This window comes from Agelaius phoeniceus, chromosome 1 (genome assembly GCF_051311805.1).
Source record: "Agelaius phoeniceus isolate bAgePho1 chromosome 1, bAgePho1.hap1, whole genome shotgun sequence".
NCBI lineage: Eukaryota > Metazoa > Chordata > Aves > Passeriformes > Icteridae > Agelaius > Agelaius phoeniceus.
Window position 1 is genome coordinate 122,301,714 of NC_135265.1, and position 18,918 is coordinate 122,320,631.

Consider the following 18,918-nt stretch of genomic DNA (forward strand, 5'->3'; position numbering starts at 1 on the left):
ATTAAAATTGCAAGATAACTTTGAGTTGTTGAGATTTTATTGTTGATTTATTCCTTAGTGATTATGTAGGTTATTCATCAATAGTATATTTAATTTTCATCTTAGTTCTTAATAGTAACAGGCAAAATGTCATTTCCATCCCAGGACTTTCAAAGGGATGAAAAGATGCTAAAGAAAAGAAAAGTCTCACCTTATTCCTAATCTGCTAAAAGGGTAGTTCCTGCAGGGGAGGGAAATCTTATTCTCAGATGACATATGCCTCCATTTCTTTTCTTGTTTGGGATTTGACCATTTAGAAGCTACTGAGTGATCTGGGGTTTTCATCTTATCCACAGGAAGACTAAACTACCAATGTAATTTCCATCAGATCAGAAAAGAATTTTCTGATATTTCTAATATATTATATGGAGATACAGTTATAATTACAGTTGTAATTACTGCAGTGCAAGAAGCAGGACATGGGGCTAGGGAAAGGGGTGGAATTGTCTGCTTTAGTAATATGCAGAATCACAGAATGGGTCAGGTTGGAAGGGACCACAGTGGGTCACCTGGTCCAACCTCCCTTCTGAAGCAGGGGCATCCCAGAGCACAATGCTCAGGGTTACATCCAGGAGGTTCTTGAATATCCTCCCCAGGGAGGGAGGCTCCACAACTTCTCCGGGCAGCCTGTTCCAATGCACAGTCACCTGCACAGTAAAAAACTTCTTCCCCATATTCAGGTGGAACTTTCTGTGCATCAGTTTCTGCACATTGCCTCTTGTCCTATTGTTTGGCACCATGTGCTGTAATTACCAATTTGTAGTAATTGTCAAGCCATGTTTTTAGGCAGCAGGAGTCCTCTAACTCTTTTAAATGTTGTAAAGATAAAAACTTATAAAGATAAAAGCTGTAAAAATTTAATGAGGACTGGGTAGGACCTATACTTAATTAAGTAGATGAATACATTTAAAAGTGTAATGTTGTGTAATTATTAAAAGTTCTTCCACATCAAAAGCATCCACAGCCTATGTGAGTAGGTTGATTACTGTGTCTGTCAAATCCAAGTGTTCAGGAACTTCTCAGTGATATTACCCCCAAGATTTGAACCTAATTATAATTTAGTAATTTTATTTTATCTCTAAAACCTGTGATCTGGAGGCTTCTCAGGTGACTCCAAGAGTTACATGAAAACCTAGTTCATGGTGTTATTAGGAATGCACACAAGTGAGTCTGACTTCATAACCAACAAAGATTTTGATAAAGAATTTTCAAAATGAAGTAGCTGTTTGGTTTTGCCAGCCTAGAAGCAAGATAAAACTACTGAAGAGGCATCTTGGGTAACCTCTACAGATACAGATGTGTGATAAACCACCACAGCTCCCAAGGGCTGAGAAGCAACTGTGTACATCAGACTGCACACTGTCCTTACTGGACCCTGCACACTACTTACAGAGCTTGAAGAATTTAATTTCACAGGCCTGTACACCAAGATGACACTGGTCCAGCCTGTCAGTTTATTTAATGTCCCTCGGGAAAGACAAGACTTCATATGGGATACAATTACCATGAACCAGAGCCATGATATAAAAACAGAATGGGTGAGCAGTTGACTATTTCAGCTGAGTATTTTCAGATGTTCTCTCCTTAAGTCACAGTTGTTTATTACAAGTCAAATATCTATGACAACTGTGAAAGCAGCTTAAATGTTAAATATTGATATATCATTTTCATGTTTCATTTGTAGCAAACTACAAATAATTCTGACTCAAATGGAGTGTCACTTCTGAAAAACATTATATGTCAGCTTAGTATGGTAATGCAAGAAGCTTTTCCCTGGATAGAAAGAGAAAATAAATCCTTTGTGCCAAATGCATTCAAATTCTAGATATTTTTTAAGCTTGTTGATACCAGCTAAAATTGACAACTTTTTAATCTGCATAACAGGCATCCCATTGTTTTGCTAGACAGAGTAATAAGAATTCAAAGCAACATAAGATAGTTTATGTATTATTTATAGTTTGTGTAGTGGTGATTTGGTAGATACATTTTTTTTTTGTGTAAATAGGATACCAGTAGTATTTTTTTCCATGGGAAGAAAAGCCTTAGCTATGAATTCTCACCTGAAAAGGCAGTTTTCAATATGAAACAATGGAATTAACAGTATTTGTTTTTTTACCTTCAAAGTAACTTCTGGTTGAAGAAAGAAATTAACTACAAATAAATACAGAATTGCATTAATCCATTCATGTATTCACAAAAAACTAATCCCACAAAACTATCCTGAAAACTAGCAACTTTAGCACTAAACTGTAAATTTTAATTTATTTAGAGGCTCTCATGTGGTTACTTTCACTGATCTAAAAGGCAGTACATATTTCAGGGGCAATTTTAATATAATTTTCCAATTCTCCCCTCAATATGTGAGAACAAAACATTACATGACTCACATCTTGAAAACTGTCTGATTACAAAAGTTCAAAAGGATAAAATGTTGAAGTACTCTATTTGTGAAAGAACAATCGTGATCTCGCAACTCTGATCTCCTCCCATTTAGCCTGAGAAGAAAACCCTGTATTCTGTAAACGTAAAACAATAACATGGTAATGACAGAGAGACAGATTTTTTTGTTGTTGTTTTGTTGTTTTTTTTTTTTAATCTCAGTGACCTTTCTCCCATAGAGGAGAAATTGCACAACCTACATTCCAGATGCAGCATATGCAAAGCTTTATTTCATTACACATAACACTTGTTAAAACTCGATAAAAACTCCCTCTTCTTTTCTCTGTGCTGCCTTAGTGATGACACTCAAGCTTCACAGGTGACTAATACTAACCACAGAATCTACTCTGTCCTCTTTCCTAGCTCATCCAAACACTGAGCCGCACCTACAGTTCACAGCATTGGTTATCTTCCCATAAAATTGCCATCTAATAAGCTACATTTAAAAAGAAATTCAGCTCCAATGAAGTTCATGATTTGTCAAAAGCCTTCAAAAGTTCAACTTGTCTCTATGGGAAAAAATCCCTAAAGCCTTTTTTTTCCTAAAGCTTTAGTCTGTCTTTAAAAACAAGCATCATAGTTTATTTTCCAAATCCACTCAATCTTTAATAAGTTTTGCCATTTTTCTCTTAGCCCTGCTCTTTTTGTCTTACTCAGGTATTGAAATTAAGTTTATACCACAGCTTCCACCCTTAGTTTTTAGGTAGGAACAGTGCTACTTCTCCTTGTGCTTTTGTTTACTCTGCAGTAACTGTTACTCCCTTAAATTACATTGCAATATTTGAGACCAGGCAAAATTAAACTAGGAATACAAAACATGGACTGAGAAGTTAACTTTCCTGCCTTATGACATTCCTTGTCCACTTCATCACATAAAAAAAAAAGATTTAGGCAAGTTTTGGGAGCACCCTTCCAATGGGCAAAGTAATAAGAAGAAAGGGGTAAAAAACCAAACAGTCACTACTGCAATTTAGGCCTGTGAAATAAAATAGATAGTAATAAAACACAGACAGAAGAAACTGATTTTCCAAACTTCCTACCATTAGTTGAGAAATGCCTTTTAGATACCATGTTCAACATCCGTTGAATATAATGGCACAGAGAATCCTGATGGTGACGCATCCTTTCTTTGAGTTCAAAACCAAAAAGGAATTTCGTATCTTGTGGGAGCAAGTTCTGATCATTCTAGATGCACAGATTATTTCATGTTGGAGACCATCAGAGACTTCTTCAGCAGCTTATACACCCTCAAATGATGACAAACCATAACTCAGCATGACTCTTCTCATTGTTTATAAACAATCTGGGAGTTATTATGACTAAATCAGCAGTTCAGCTTAAAATTTCAACCTCAAATACAGGGCTACCTTTCTAAGCAAAAGAAGTACCACAAATGTGGAAAACCAGGGCAGTTTAAGTTTTCAAAATATCCCCAGCAGGATATCCTTGAAGTATCCTTGAAAGGATCCTCTTCAAGCCTGTCTTCAATACCATGCCTTTTTAGTACTTGGTGCTGAGAATTCTGGATGCTTGTAATTCAGAGCAGCACAAAGATATCTTAACAGTTCAACTCTGTGAAACTCTTCAGAGCTATGAAAAAACCCATCACCTTTTATTTTTTACATGCAGCTTCACAACCTATTATCCAAATACTAATTACATTAGCACTTTGCTCACCATATAGTAGAGCCAGGAAAATGATGATTCTGCATATGAACACTTCCTCTAAGATGTCATAAATCAACAGAAACACAGGTTTAAAAATTTTCAACTTTGAAATTTATTTAGAACTCAGGGGTTAAGCGTGGTAAGTTTCCAATTGTCTGATAATAGCATACCCATTTAACTACCATGGAAATTGCACTAATTCTCCCTGCCCCCCTCCCCCTTAGAAATCTGGTTCATTTTAACAGACGGTGGTTTTGCAAATAGTGCACTCTAGGACACTACTGCAATTCCTGAGTGTTCAAAGCTACTGTATAATACATTAAGCTTAAAGAAAACCAACAAAATTATTATTCAGAGCTAAACCAGCTATTTTACCTTACTGCTAAAGTACAGAATCTTCAAATGCAAATGTATTTTAACAAAATCAAGGAAATTGTTCTAGAATGCTTAAAAAGGGGAAGAGAAAAAAAAAAAAGAAGAAAAAGCCCACTGTTTTAAAAAATGGCATCCTTTTTGCCTTAGTTTAAAACTAAATAATTTTTAGCCTCAAGTCATTAGCCTCAAGACTGTTAAAAATGGCTAGTGAACTTAAGACTCACTCAGACTGATATGTAGTTGTGACTAAAATATCCATGTTGGTATTCCTTGACCTTTTAGGGTATTCATAGCGGCTCTAACAAAAGCAGCATAACAGGGTATCTCTGGTTTATCATTCTAGTGCTCTTGAAAATGAGTTACTAACAGCACTGACCAGAGTGCTTACACATGGAATTTCAGACAATCACCCTACAATGCACTTCAGCTTTACCGTGCAAAGCCAATCTAGTCACAAACATCCCCACATTAAACACATTAAATTGTGCCAAAGTATGTGACGTGAATCAATGTCAGCTAATCTACCAACACACTGACAAATGTCAGCATTGTTTAAGCCCAGAATAAAATTTCATTTGTCAGAACTGACCTCCTCCACGAGCAGACTGCATAGTCTATCTAAACTATTAGTTTTCACCCAGGAAAATCTCTTCCAAGTTGTATTTATGTTGACAAACAGCTTTAGAGGAGAGTTTCAGCCCTCTAAATTAACTGTGAGTTAAAACAGAAAGAGGTTCCACCATCAGTTGATGGGATTTTTCCATGATAGACCACAATCACTTCTTGATCAAAACAAAGCTGAAGCAGTGGCAGCTGATGGAAATGCTAATTACATTGTTCTTGCATCATTTCTCATGATGCATTAGTTGTATTCTCATTTACAGATGATTTTAGCAGAAGGGTTCTTCAGGCTGCAGCTGAACAAAAAGCAAGTTTTTGTCTTAAGTTGTTTGTTTTCTTTATGGAAACTTGTTTTGAACAAAGAACTGATACTACAGGCAACTGCCAGCAGGATCTACCAAGAGATAACATATTCCACTCTAGTATTATGTCAGTGGCTTGCCAATCCTTTTCCCCTAAAACATTTTTAAAAACACTGGAAATACCTATGAAATTTATAAAACAGCTCCTAAAACATCTGCTTAATGTCCTTTCCTTCAAATATAAAAGACCTCCACATTTCAGAGTCTTTTGCTATGGGTACAAGGGAGAGGTTGAGGAAGAGGTAAAAGGTAGGACAACTTCTATCTTTTCAGTTGTTATGTTACAAAATTTAAATGACTACTAAATTACTCTACTACTCTAGAGATTAAATACAGACTTTACATGAACAATCAGAACAATGGAAATAAACCATAACTGAAGCCATATAAAATCCTTATCAGGTCAAGTGACAGTATATTAAGATAAAACATATATGTTATATAGAAGATAATATACACAGATTTTAAGAGTTATTTTGCCCCTTAAAAGTCACTGTCAGTAGGATCACAGTCTTACTGTACAGACAAGTAACTGGAATATTTGAAATTACTAATGGGGTAAATTGAGGTTATAGAAGCAAAATGTTATCAAGTACACCTTTGCACATGTCTAAACTATGACTTAAATTAAAAGCCTTAAGCATTCTCCTACATACTCCACTTTCAACCTAAATGGAATATCACTGACAGTATACAAAGAGGGCACTTCTAATCTAGTTAGTGTAACTATGCTACAGGACAGCTATCTTACAAAGGAGATTAAGTTCAGATGTTTAGAAACTTTAAAAATAAGAGAAAGCTAGAAACCCTTAAGAGCTACTCAAATGTAACTATAATTATCTTTTAGAGAGTATTAGACTAAACTCCAGTATTTGCTACAGCCATTGTATTAAAAGAAAGTTCTACCACACCTAAAGGATAAGGCATAGCCATCTACTAATTGGCATATTTGTTTATTTGTCTCAGTTTGTGAAAAGGTCCTTATTTGTGTAAGCAGCAAAACAAACTCCAACTGAATGATTGCTATATGCAAAAGAACTGAAGGCAATTGCCTCTGCAGTGAACTTTACAGTTCTCAACAGCACACACGCAACATGCTATCTGAAAAAAGTTACTAACTGAACTACATGTATTAAATACTGAAAAAAGTTTTACATTTTTTATTATAATTTATTTTATTTAACAATCTAAGAAGTTTGCAGCCATCAGAAGTTCCAGTGCAATTTCAGGTGCAATTGGGAATTCAGGAATCTCCGTAGAGCTGTTAGTATAGCGGACCTTGTAGGTGAAATACATGCATACTTTGGATAGGACATGGGATGGGATCTCTCTAAAATTGACCTCATTTGTTTCATTTTCTGCAAACTGACCTGTAGAAAGAAAAAAACAACACACAAGAACACCAGACCAGAAGTCAAAATCTCAATTCACTGCAAAATGAAACAACTTACCATATTAATACAATGCATTCTAAATAGATCTGCCTAAGTCTCACCTTCCCAGGTATTAGAGTCTCCATTGTAAAGCAGGATGTGCCACATTCAGAGCCCTCAAGAATATTAAGACACTCAGCATTATGAAATGTTTATTTAGGCTGCAGCCTATCAACATTATTCTGAACAACTACACCAGAAATTTAGATGTACTCCAATACATCTGATAGGTACTTAGCTGTGTGCTAGGCTCTAAGAGGCATCAATCCAAATTTCTGGCTGTCTTATGAAAGGGGAAAAAAAATAGGTTTCTAGATGTTTCATATCTGCACACATATATGTGTATATCAGTAGTCCCTTCTATGACCCAGAAGCTTTGAATTCCTCAGTTTCAGGTAGATTTGACAAGAGAGTTGAGACCTCAAAGACACATTAACTTGATAAACAGTGAAAACAGATAGACAGCAGGGACAGGGAAATTCTAGTTGCACTGGAGGGAAGTTTATATGCAGTGCAAGTTTATCCCTATTAGATACAAAAGAATATATTCAGAATTCAAATCTCAAAACACAAGTACATTTGAAATTTGCTTTCTATAGTGCCTATAACCATGAAACCTGGATGATACAAAAGTTAGGATCCTGTAGTTAATCCCACAGGATTTCTATTATTTTTGTCTCTCTTCCTCTCACATCCTTGGACTTTCATTAAACTGAAAGGCAATTAAAAAATACTAACATTAACTCCATGTTTATGGGAGACTAGCAATGTTTAGTTCTCACTATTTCTGTGGGCATCTCCTTCTAGCTACAAAGCAGAACTATTTACTAATGTCTACACAGATTTCTGTAGAAATATCTGCATGCATTGAAGCCAATATGGCTTGAATTTTAGTACAGGAACAATTGGAAGCAAAAGATGAAATGTTAGCATATTGGCCAAGCTACAGCACTGAAACAAAAGACTTACACATCGGTGAAACTATGACCTACTGAACTAGACAGCAACAGTACTTTTCCTTGTGACCCATTTGTCTTGTTAGTACTTATATAAAATATTCTGGACTGCTGAGTCCTATAGAGAGTCAGTTTCTAGCCCTCTAAGTAGGCAACTTCGTCTTTTATTCCTTCACACTGAATGAATTCAGAGCAAGTCTTGTAACTATTCTTCCTCTTAGATGTCTGGGAGGCTGACATGGACACAAACATTTATTACATATTTTCAAATGCAACGATTAATTGACACCAAGAATTTTAATTGCTCAGTTTGTCCAAGTATTACTAAGTAATTAAAAAATATATTAAACCAATAGATCTCTTCAGTCTCACCAGAATCTAAACGAGAACATAAGAAAGACCATATTCAGCTCCAAGCTCCATGTAGCCTACTGCCCCACCACCAAAGTGGCCAAAGGAAAACACACAGGATGAAAGTATAGAAGAGAGAAAGCACTTGTGTTAACTTCTCCCTCTTCTCTCCCCCACCCTTTTGGTCTTCAAAAATTAGTTCAGACACTTCTTAAACCAGATATAGTCTCATATATTCAGCACCACGTGAGGTCCTTCCCTCCTGTAAGTTTATCTACCCTCACCTCAAGCCAACTTTCATCATTAAGCTCAGGAACTCCTTGCCATAGGATGCTGTTAACATGGGGCCTTAACCCCAGTAGGCAGCAAAGCACCACACAGCCTCTTGCTCATTTACCCCTGCTGTGGGTGGACAAGGGAAGAGGAAAGGAACAGTAAAAGCAAGAAAACTTGTAGGCTGAGAGAAGAGAAAGGAAACAAAACAAGTGATGCAATGGTAATCACCACCTCCCATGGGCAGACTGATGACCAGACAGTTCTCAAGCAAAAGATTGCTCACTTCCCTTTTTTACACCTCTCCCTTTTTTACTCTGGAGCAGGACATATGGAATGTAATATCTCCTTCAGTAGTTTGTTCAGGTCATGTTGGTTGTGTTCCCTCCCAGCCTCTTGCACACCCTCCTGTCTGGTTATTGAGTGGGGAAAGAATGAGAAACAGAGGAGGCTTGAACAGTGTGTATCTTTCAGTAACAGCTAAAACAGGTGTGTTATTGGCTCTGTTTTAGACACAAATATAAAGCACAGAACCATGTGACCTGTTATGAAGAAAATTAACTCCACATAGAATACCAGAAGTTCTGCCATGGATGTGGAAATAAAGAACTACCAACTCTCATTCATTTTGAACTTGGCAGCTCCATGTTTCATATAATACCCTCAAGTTCTCCTAACATGGGAAACTAATAGCAATGTAGGACAGAGTAAGACCCCTAACCGTCCAGATAGCAGAGTCCAATTTTAAGTCTGGTACCACAATACCCCAACAGAAATGGGCTGTTCTGCGGGAAACTAGGCAGGATGTGGAAAAGTTAACATTTTTTCTAACTTTTACCTACTGCATGATAAAAATTCAAACTGTCCAAAAGTGAAAACAAAGAAGGTAAAGGTAGTAAGTCTTCTGTACCTACCTGGTCCACTCAACATAGCTTTTATTGTTCCTGATGTTAATGCATGCTCTCTTTTTACAATGAACTCATGGCCATCAGAGGATATTAACTTCACATACATAGCATCTGGGCCCTCACACCCACCGTATGTCTTCTCTTCTCCATCTGTAATGGAAAAAAAGACAATGGTTTCAGAACACAATATACTGATTCACATTACTAAAAATGCAAGTTGCAGTTTTTTTCTATGACTATGTTTGCAGACTGAAGAGCCCAATACAACCAGAAATGAGAAAGAAGCATTTTGCATATTTGAAGATTATTTTTCTGAAGTAACCAGCAATCTGTTTTAAAGTAATTTTGCAAAACTTGGAATTTTTTAATTAACATCTCTCCATCATCAAATTCTGACATGATTTTAAAAATCTACATAGGAATTAAATTTTCCTTTAGACATTCTCAAGTCAATTGAATGTGCTACTGCTTCCTTCCATTAAATCTACAGTCATGTTTATCATACTAATACTTGCTAAAAATTAACCAAACACATATCTGATACTGAAAAATACAGAAATACAGACAGCAAGGAAAAAATGCCTTCTGAAGCACTGGTAAGAACAAAAGCAGTCAATATTCCTGCACTGAAGAAATGACATGAAGTAAGACTCATTCTCCCTGACTGCCTAACCAGACCCAGAACCATGTAGCATCAGTGCATACCTGTGCTGTGGCCTTTGGCAGAAAGCATGGAAAGTGCCAAAGCACTAAACCTAGGGAGATTTGAAAAATTCTCCCCACAGCAGTTGGACTGTGCTTCCTGTTTCCCTTCTGTTTTGCTGAATACCTGCTCTCTACTTTGTTTCTTCTGAAGGCTTTATCCCCCTTCCCTTTTTGCGCCTTCTTTTATTGTATCCTGACAGTGTTACTTTTAAAAGCTGAATTACTGTTGCCTGTGTAGCAAATAAAACATTCCCCCAGTCAAGCTGCTTTGTGAACTTGAAGTTAAAATTGTATTATGTAAATTTTAATAAAGTTCTACCAGTGCCAAACATGCTATAATACAGTCAGAGAAAGTATAGACAAAACCAGAATCCATCCAATCCTGTTTCATTTACCAGTCATTTGTTGAGGCAGAAACAACAGTTTCAGAAATGTAGTCATATCACACACAATGTGATATGACTACATTAATTTATCAGAAATCAGTCTGTATTATGATCTCTGAGCCAGAATTCAACAGGCTGACTCTAGTTAACAAACAAAGAATTATTTAAAAATAAGTACACAGTGAAATTTTCTTGGCCACTATATAAACATTTAGTGCTATAAAAGCCTAGAGGCATTTCTATTTTAGTATGTACATTTTCAGGACTATGCATGTTAGGCAAGTGAAATTTTTTGTTAGAATAGATGCACTCTGAACAAATCTTCCAGTAAACAGTCACTTGAGAAAATTCTTGTACAAAACATCTATAGGAAGTTTGAGGCTCCTACAAAACATCTATAGGAAGTTGTTTAAAGCATCTATAGGAAGTTTGAGGCTACAAGAAGTGACAAGATCAACATTTAAAGCCTTATAATCCACCTCTCTACTGAGAAAATGCTCAAAATAATACAAAAACAAGAAACACTCTTGAAGTTGTGAACTTACCCATTCTCTTCTTATAAAAAATGTTTCTTTTCAACTGCAGATTTTGCAATAGGAGCGTCTGAAAAAACACAAGTGGCGATATTTTGAGTCAGCAGCACAATTTTTAAATTCCCCTTTACTTATTAGTCTTTATGTTAGCATAAACACTCTTCCAAAGAGAACATGATGACAGACAACATGCAGTGTTGATGAGCAGTATGTTTTGAAAACAGGAAACCTAAGAAGTTCACCCATGGGAAATGCAAACCCTGCACCTTAGCACCTCCAGTACTATGTGGAGGCCGACCTGCTGGAAAGCAGCTTTGCACAAATAGCCCTGAGGGTGCTGGTGGACAAGCTGGACATGAGCCAGCAGCGTGCCCTTGCAGCAAAGGTGGCCAACAGCACCCTGGACTTAATTTAAAAGCATTCCCAGAAGGCTGAGGCAGGTGATCCTGCCCCTCCACTTGGCACTGCTGGGACACATCTGGAGTGCTGGGTTCAGTAGGACAGACTGAAGTGAGTCCGGCAAAGGGTCACAGAGATGACTGAGGGATTGAAGCACTTGTCATACAAGGACAGGCTGAGAGAACTGGGGTTGTTTAGGCCAGAGGAGAGAAGGCTCAGGGATCAGTCTAATCAGTATGCACTAAATACCTGGGCCTTCAACCTGTCCTTCACAGAAGATTGACAGTTCCCAATATCACTACCAATATCACCTAGATAATCTACTTCAGACATATATTGTAGATATAGTTAACCAGGAGCTCCCATAGCTGGTATACTGATATCCAGCTTGCTGCATGTGTTTTTCTCTATGGAAAGGAAATTAAAGAGTTAAAGAAATGGAAGTACTTATTTGCAAAACAAATCTGGTATGTTCAGATACAACTTCTATTTCTTTACCCCAAGCTTCATCTCTTCTGTCTAAAAGAAAACTTTGGAAGAGAAATTCTACCCACCCACCTGCTGTCCTAAAATTCCTTTCATAACAACAGCCACTCTGCAAACATTAACCCAGTACAAATCAATGACACTGCTGTGTGTCCACAGATCTAGGAAAATAGCACAAGTGATTCCAGATGGTCGCCCAGCTGATATGCAGGGTTGAGGGCAGTAAAGAAATCAGAATAGAGACCATATCCCACATTTGCTCCCTCCTATGTTTCTGGTAAACACTTATTAAAAAAATGTAAGCAAGCTGAGGAAGCTGCACAATTTGGAAGAAGTACTACAGACACCTCTTTGCTATTGTTGAACACCGCACTTCTGCCCAGCACTTTGATGCTGGCTTATTCCATCTGTCTTTTTTCAAAATGTCACTTTGATGCTGGTTTATTCCATCTGTCTTTTTACAAATATGAAGTAGTGCAAATGTCTCCTCAGGTTTTCATAAGAAAGCACTTTGTTATGTCCACCTAATGAAACTACACACACATAACCAATAGTTTTTAGTTGTCTGAAGAGAAATGAGCAAAAATAATCCTCCACTTACACTGCTGCTTTCTTTGAAAGTTATCCTGACTTTACAGAACTATCTCTAAAAAATATTTTCTTTACCACTGATATAAGCAACATTTTAACCTGTACTCTTGCAGGGGAAAAGTTCCTGAATATAAGTCACACTTAAGAATATTATTTGAGAGTTAATTTGTGTATGCTATAATAGAAATTCCCTAACATGGTGTGTTAAATGCCTTCATCACTATCCCTAATTCTAGGAACTCATCTAAGGAAATTATATTTGGGTGCTGGGTCAGTTAGGGCCCAAAACTGATGGGATCTTGCACCCTATTTCAACAGTTTTTTGCAAATGGAAATCAGTCATCTTATTGGAGAGTATTTGTTGCTCAGGAACTGAAGAAATACCTCACATTACTACTTCTACTTTGCAAAAGACGATCACTTGTACTACCTCTTTTTCTAGCCACAAAACCATTTCCTACATTGCAAAGGAGTAGTGAAACCATCTATGATTTATAAATAATAATACTTGGAAAAAAAAAAAAAGAAAACATGGAAGTGAAACCACTCTTTGGAAGTGTCGGTGATGATAAAATATGCCTTGGTTTACAATACAAATAATTCCACTAAACACAGGAGTAAAGGCTAGTTAATGGGAATGCAGATATATTAGCACCTTGCAAGGTAAAAGCCCAAGTTGAGGAAACTAATACATTGAAAGATTGAAAATGGAGAACTGAAAAAGTTTACACAAAAAAAAGTAGATGTTGCAAAAATACACAAAGAGCATTTCAATAAATCAAATGTGCTATCATATGATTAGAGAGGAAAAAACGCAGTAATTAACAAAGAAGAAAAAAATTATCAGGCTCAGTGGTCTGAATTCAGTGGTACTAAACAGTAAAGCAGGATAAAAATGCAGTAAGCCTTCATAGTTTTAGGGCATGCTGAACTAATCTAGTTTTTAGAAAATTAATCAGTCATTTTCTTCAGGAAAAAGGAAACTCAAACAAGATGCAATCTTCATATATCATCTGGGTTTAAATAAATGTGATGAGAGGTAATCTTAAAATGAGAAGGAATCTTTCTACAAGACTACAAGAGTACAGTATGGTGTTGCAAACATAGGAAAGAACTACTAGTTCCTCCAAAGAAATATGTTGATTTTTTTAAAAACAATGCTGCCAGAAAAGAATAGGTAGATTTGGATGAGACAGAAGTGGAAAGCATTGCAACAAAAGTGGGACAAAATGTAACACAGACAAGTGACCAGTCCTGAAAAACAGTGTACTAGAAGCCACATGAAAATAAGTCATATGAAATCAAGACTCCTGCATGAAGGGACCAATACAGTCTACTTTGATGTAGTCAGGGCATGTTTTTTGGGACTATAGTCTTTCTGTGGTAAACTATAAACTGATGGAGGTCTGTGGGAGCAAAAGAAAAATAAAAGGGTGACACACAAAGAGGCAAATGCACATTGAGGATTCCTTTTCAATAAAGATAGGGAATATGAGCAATGTTGCACATGAGCAACAGCTTGTCTGGAATACCACACGTAATTCTGAATTCCTTTTTTCAAGAAAAAGAAGTTTGAATTAGAAGAACTACAGAGGGAACCTACTGATATGACTAAAAAGCCTGCTTATAAAACAAAGATTAATCCTCCTTATTCAGCTTAGCAAAACTGGGATGAAGATAAATATAAAAATTCATTAAAAGGATAAACATCGGTGGAAAAATGCCAACACAATATCTCAGTTTAAGTTCAACTAATGAAAATAAGCAAAAATAAGAGTACAATTTATAGCACTATTCCAGAATCCAAGTTTGCTTCTGGATACGGAGAACTCCAAACATTCAACTGCCAAAAGTAAAAGATGAAGAAAAGCCAACCTGCTTTTAAGAAAAAGACATAATATTGCCAATATATGATGCATCTGACATGTTAGCAAGGGACACACTGAGTTTCACTCAATTTCCATTCTGATGCAATGATGTGTCATTAAAAAAAAAAACCAAAAAAAACCACCATTAGCAGTATAGATTTATTCCTGATAAAACGGCCAACAGCAGAGAGCCCAGAAAAATCAGAGAGCCAATGCAACAAAGGAGGAGAAAAGAAAAACAAGAAACTCAGGAACTCTGAAAAACCTAAAAAAACCAGTAATGGTTCCTCTTCTGGATCAAGAAGTGCTCAGTCTGTCAGGATATTGTAGGAAGATCAGAACACTTTCAAAGGCAGAAAAAAGTGCACACAGAAAATAAACCAAAAGAATATAGAAATACCTCCCACAAATTCTCACTTCTGCATACAGGGAGCACAAAAAGAACATGGAAGGAAATTTTCTTTACCTTTTTTTAAATTGACAATGGCATGGCCTTAAGTTTTAAATAATAGGTCAAGGAAAGTCAAGCAACCTTGTATGTTGTCTTCCAAGAAATTATTTTCTCTCAGTGTATTTCCAGTCTACTGTTTATTACAAAACATATCACTATATTTTTCTTCTGTATAATGAAAGCAGCATAAATGACAAGACAATAGGAATAAAGAGACAGATTTCTGAACATGCTTGGTAACTACCTACATTTTAATTACTTTTCCACATTTTATAGTTGCCCTGTTTGACTTCAACAAGACTACACCAATGCAGCAGTCAGGATAAGAACAATACAAGTTTTGTAGTGTTGTTTGTGTACTTTTTATATATATTGACTTGACTTTTTCAGACTCCTGCAAAGAACCACTAATTTATGTTGAAGTACATTCACAATTCCAATTGCCCTTCAAGAAGCATATGTGGCATTACCACAATGTAGCTCAGCTCCCTGACTTAAATGTCAAAAAAACACATATATTAGATATTACTGCTCTCCTGCTTTGCCTCCTTAAAAAAAAAAAAAAGCAAAAACCTGCATTTATTAAGAGAAAGTTTACATAAAAGGGATATGCCACTTTTCAATCAGAAGGAGCATACAATACAACTAAACCCAGTGTATTTGGCACAGAAACTTTCCAACCAGTCTAAAAATGACTTCCTGCTGCAAAAAACATAGAATTGTCTGGATATTAGAGAACTGAAAATTGCCACAAGCTGCCAGAATATTTACACCTACAAGGTAAAATAGTGTGAAATATTACAAAGCTCTAAACCACAGCAATTAAGCCACACAAGGCAAGTGCTCTTGTTTCCCTACTTCAACATCTTCTTACACCTCTAAGAAGAAATCGGAAGTTTAGTCTGTTTAGTCTAATCTTCTTCCTGCTTCTCTTGACCATCAAATGCAAGAACAAAACTGAAAGTGGGATGTTCACAACCATCCCAGCTCACTCCCAAAGCTGCATGCTGATCTCCCAAGTTTGCCAGAATGTCCAGAATATCATTTCTTTGTATGCCTTGGATGCCATTGAGTGGAATAGACTTGAAGGACATAGGCTGAACACACTGGAACATAGCTGAGCACACTGGACCACTGCACAGCTTCCAGACCTTCATTGCTCTGTTCTCATTTGCACAAGAACACTGAATCTATGCAAACATTTCAAGCATTCAGATTCTTTGATCCCACAGGCAAATCCTTTAAAAACTCAGCTTCTGGTTTAAGGTAATTCAAATAGCTTCCAACTCATTAGCTGCATGACAGACACACGACTTTTGTACACTTCATCTGCTGACATTTGTATCCTACACCATCCATTTCTGGAAAACATGGCAAATTGGCCTTCACCAACTCCTGTGTTTTTTTAAAGCCAAATGTGACAATTTTTTGTGTCATTTATATATCAGTAAGAGTTTATCAATTACCAAAGGCTGCTGCATGTTACAACTGCAGCCTCCTACTGTTCAATCCTAAATTCTACCCTATCCTATATAATAACTTGTTTAAAAACACTGCTCTTCAGTTTAGCATTCACTGCTCAGCATACATCAAAAAATGATTCAGATAATAATAATTAAAGGATTGAAGCATATTTAGAAAAAACATGAGGAGAAACTGGGAGAGTAGGATTTCCAAATCAGCTGATTCACTACTCCAATACTCTCAGACTCTAAAATTCAAATTTCTTGGGACACACAGGAATGTGAGAGGAAGGCATACTGCACCTGAATGCTAGCTGAGATAAACAGGAGATGGGGTAGGACTGCATGTACAGAGTACAAAATATCTTAAGATTTCCTGTTTAAAGAAACTTTCCTTTTCAGTAATTCCCCAGAAAGCTTCAAGCAAAAAAACCCTCAAAAACATGGGCAGGGGAGTGTCACTATTTTCTTCCAAAGAAACTTCCAAGCTGTACTGTACAGCTCTTGCCACTGGGGGAAAAGAGGAAAAATTTTACAGGGCATGGATTTCTGCCCTCTTGATATAGGCATTCACCAAAAACTGCTGTTATGCAAACTACCCCACAATAGAGCTGACTAAATCCTGAGCCTTTCTAGGTGCTGAGAGACTTTATCAAAATACATTGAAGTTCCTTAAAATAATCTGACAAACCCCATACCTTCATGGCATAACTTGAAGATTTCTTGTAACATACATGAGAATTATAAAAACACAGTAAAACACCTGAGGCTGAGAATCCTTGAGTGTGACACTCATTTGTCTCTCTACAACAATATTAAAATAAATAACAATACTAAAATTCTTCACATTAAGACTATGTGAAACTATCTAAATCTATTCATTACCCATTCTGGTATAGGGAAAAAAAAAAAGAGAAAATCTCAAATGACTTTTCTCTGACACAACAAGGAAAAAATAAATGCTGTAGTGCTAAAAGTGTCTAAAAATTATCCCAACGCTCCAAGTGAAAACATTAGCAAAAACTTTACTGACGTAAACATTTTACTGATATAACTTAAGCTCATTAAAAGGCTGATCTCAAGGCATAAGGTGTGCGCCACCTGTGCAAAGATGAGGCCAATGTACTACAGGAAAACTAATAAACACTTATTGCTGTTCAAAGTAACTCTTCAGTTAATTGAACATGATCCCTCCCCAACAATTATTTTGGCCCTTATTATAGCAAAAGGAGAAAAGTGGGAGCATGTAGGGGATTACTCAGAAATAAGTGCACGAAGTGGTTCTTACCCTAAAGATCTCTGACGTGCCTGTTTATCTATGTTTTTCTGGTTTGCTTCCAAAAACCATCGAAGCCAAGTAAACAAACGGCCTGTGACTATCTAGGTCTCCTCAGAACGCAAAGCTTAACCGACCAAACGCATTTAGAAATATTTAATAAAAGTTAACTGGTGGAAGACCAAATTGGCAGTCAAAGCGAACTGCCAGCAGCACCAGCACCTTTTCAAACACAAATGTGAAGCCCTCAAGAACTTACCGACGCTCAGGTTACCTTGTATTAAAGCAGAACCTTCCTCTGAGGAACACATGGCATTCAAAAGCTCATTTCTGTCCCTACAAGTAGGGGTATCACCCTTTTCTTTGCTTACATTAGCCGACCATACAGCCGAATCACTTTAACCAGCACGTCTCACCTTGGCAAAACAAACCCTGGAGGCGCATCCTAAATTCTTTCGGCCTGAACTTTTCCCCTCTCCCTACGGCCTGGCGTAGAGAAAGGGCGAACGTCACTTACGGCAGGAATTTGGGAGCGATGCTCAAACCCAGCACTGCTCCAGAGCCCCTTTTCCGGCGGCGCCGGGATTCCAAAGAGAGCGTTCTGGGGTAGGAACGCGCCTTTCGCCACCGCCTCGGTGGGAGAACCCCGGCCTGGCACCGCGCCCTGCGCACCCCGACGGCCCCGGCGCCGCTCCGGCCCCTCCGCCCGGCCCCCACCCCCCCCTCCGCCGGGCGCGGGGCGAGGCCCGCTGCCCGCCGCGGGGCCGCCTGCCAGGGCTACCCGCTCCCCGCCCGACGGGGCGCCCCGCCCCCGCGGTGTTCCTGGCGGCCCCGGCGGGGTCTCACTCCCGCGGCCGCCCCTCACCCGTGGGCGCCGCTCCCTCCGCCCCGCTCGCAGGGCCGCGGTGTCGGCCCAGCTGCCTCCGAGCGCTTCCGCCCGGGTCACGGGCCGCTTCCGGTCCCCCGCGCCCAGCCCGTGCGGCGCCCGTGCTCCCGGCATGCTGTGCGCGCCGAGCGGTGCATGCTGGGGCGCGTAGTTCTCGGGGGCATCTGCAGGCCCGCCATGTCAGGGTTCGGGGGTGTCGGCCGACAGCAGCTGAAGATGAGCGAACGCGTGCCCGGCTGGCCAGGAAGGCCAGTGGCGTCTTGGCTTGTGTGCAGAATGGTGTGGCCAGCAGGAACAGGGCAGTGATGTACTCAACGCTGATGAGGCCGCACCTCGAGTTCTGTGTTCGGTTCTGGGCCTCTCAATTAATGCACAGCATCGAGGTGCTGGACGCTGTCCAGAGCAGGGTAACGAAGCTGGATGAAGGTTCTGGCGCACGAGCCTTATGA

General features: G+C 38.3%; 1 protein-coding gene across 4 annotated transcripts; it reads right to left on the reverse strand.

Moving 5' to 3' along the window:
- Positions 1 to 6,441: 6,441 nt before the first annotated feature.
- Positions 6,442 to 18,595, reverse strand: ELOC (elongin C). Of its 4 annotated transcripts, none has more exons than XM_054630244.2 (4): positions 18,449 to 18,595; positions 11,062 to 11,119; positions 9,432 to 9,575; positions 6,442 to 6,874 (listed from the first exon to the last, which is right to left on the reverse strand). In XM_054630244.2, the coding sequence occupies exons 1-4, from the start codon at positions 18,581 to 18,583 to the stop codon at positions 6,684 to 6,686; spliced, it is 528 nt and encodes a 175-aa protein (XP_054486219.2). In that variant the 5' UTR covers positions 18,584 to 18,595; the 3' UTR covers positions 6,442 to 6,683. The 4 variants fall into 4 exon arrangements, with proteins under 4 accessions (XP_054486219.2, XP_054486245.1, XP_054486228.1 ...); XM_054630270.2 differs by lacking the exon at positions 18,449 to 18,595 and adding an exon at positions 18,101 to 18,270; XM_054630253.2 differs by lacking the exon at positions 18,449 to 18,595 and adding an exon at positions 18,000 to 18,075.
- Positions 18,596 to 18,918: the final 323 nt, after the last annotated feature.

Bases quoted from the DNA above. Each gene is read 5' to 3' on its own strand.
- ELOC (XM_054630244.2), bottom strand. From the start codon at position 18,583: ATGCCGGGAGCACGGGCGCCGCACGGGCTGGGCGCGGGGGACCGGAAG. The intron at 11,120-18,448 runs GTGAGGGGCGGC...GTGTTTTTTCAG, and splicing joins GGAGGGAGCGGCGCCCACGG to ACGCTCCTATTGCAAAATCT. The intron at 9,576-11,061 runs GTAAGTTCACAA...TTTCCATTACAG, and splicing joins TTTTTATAAGAAGAGAATGG to ATGGAGAAGAGAAGACATAC.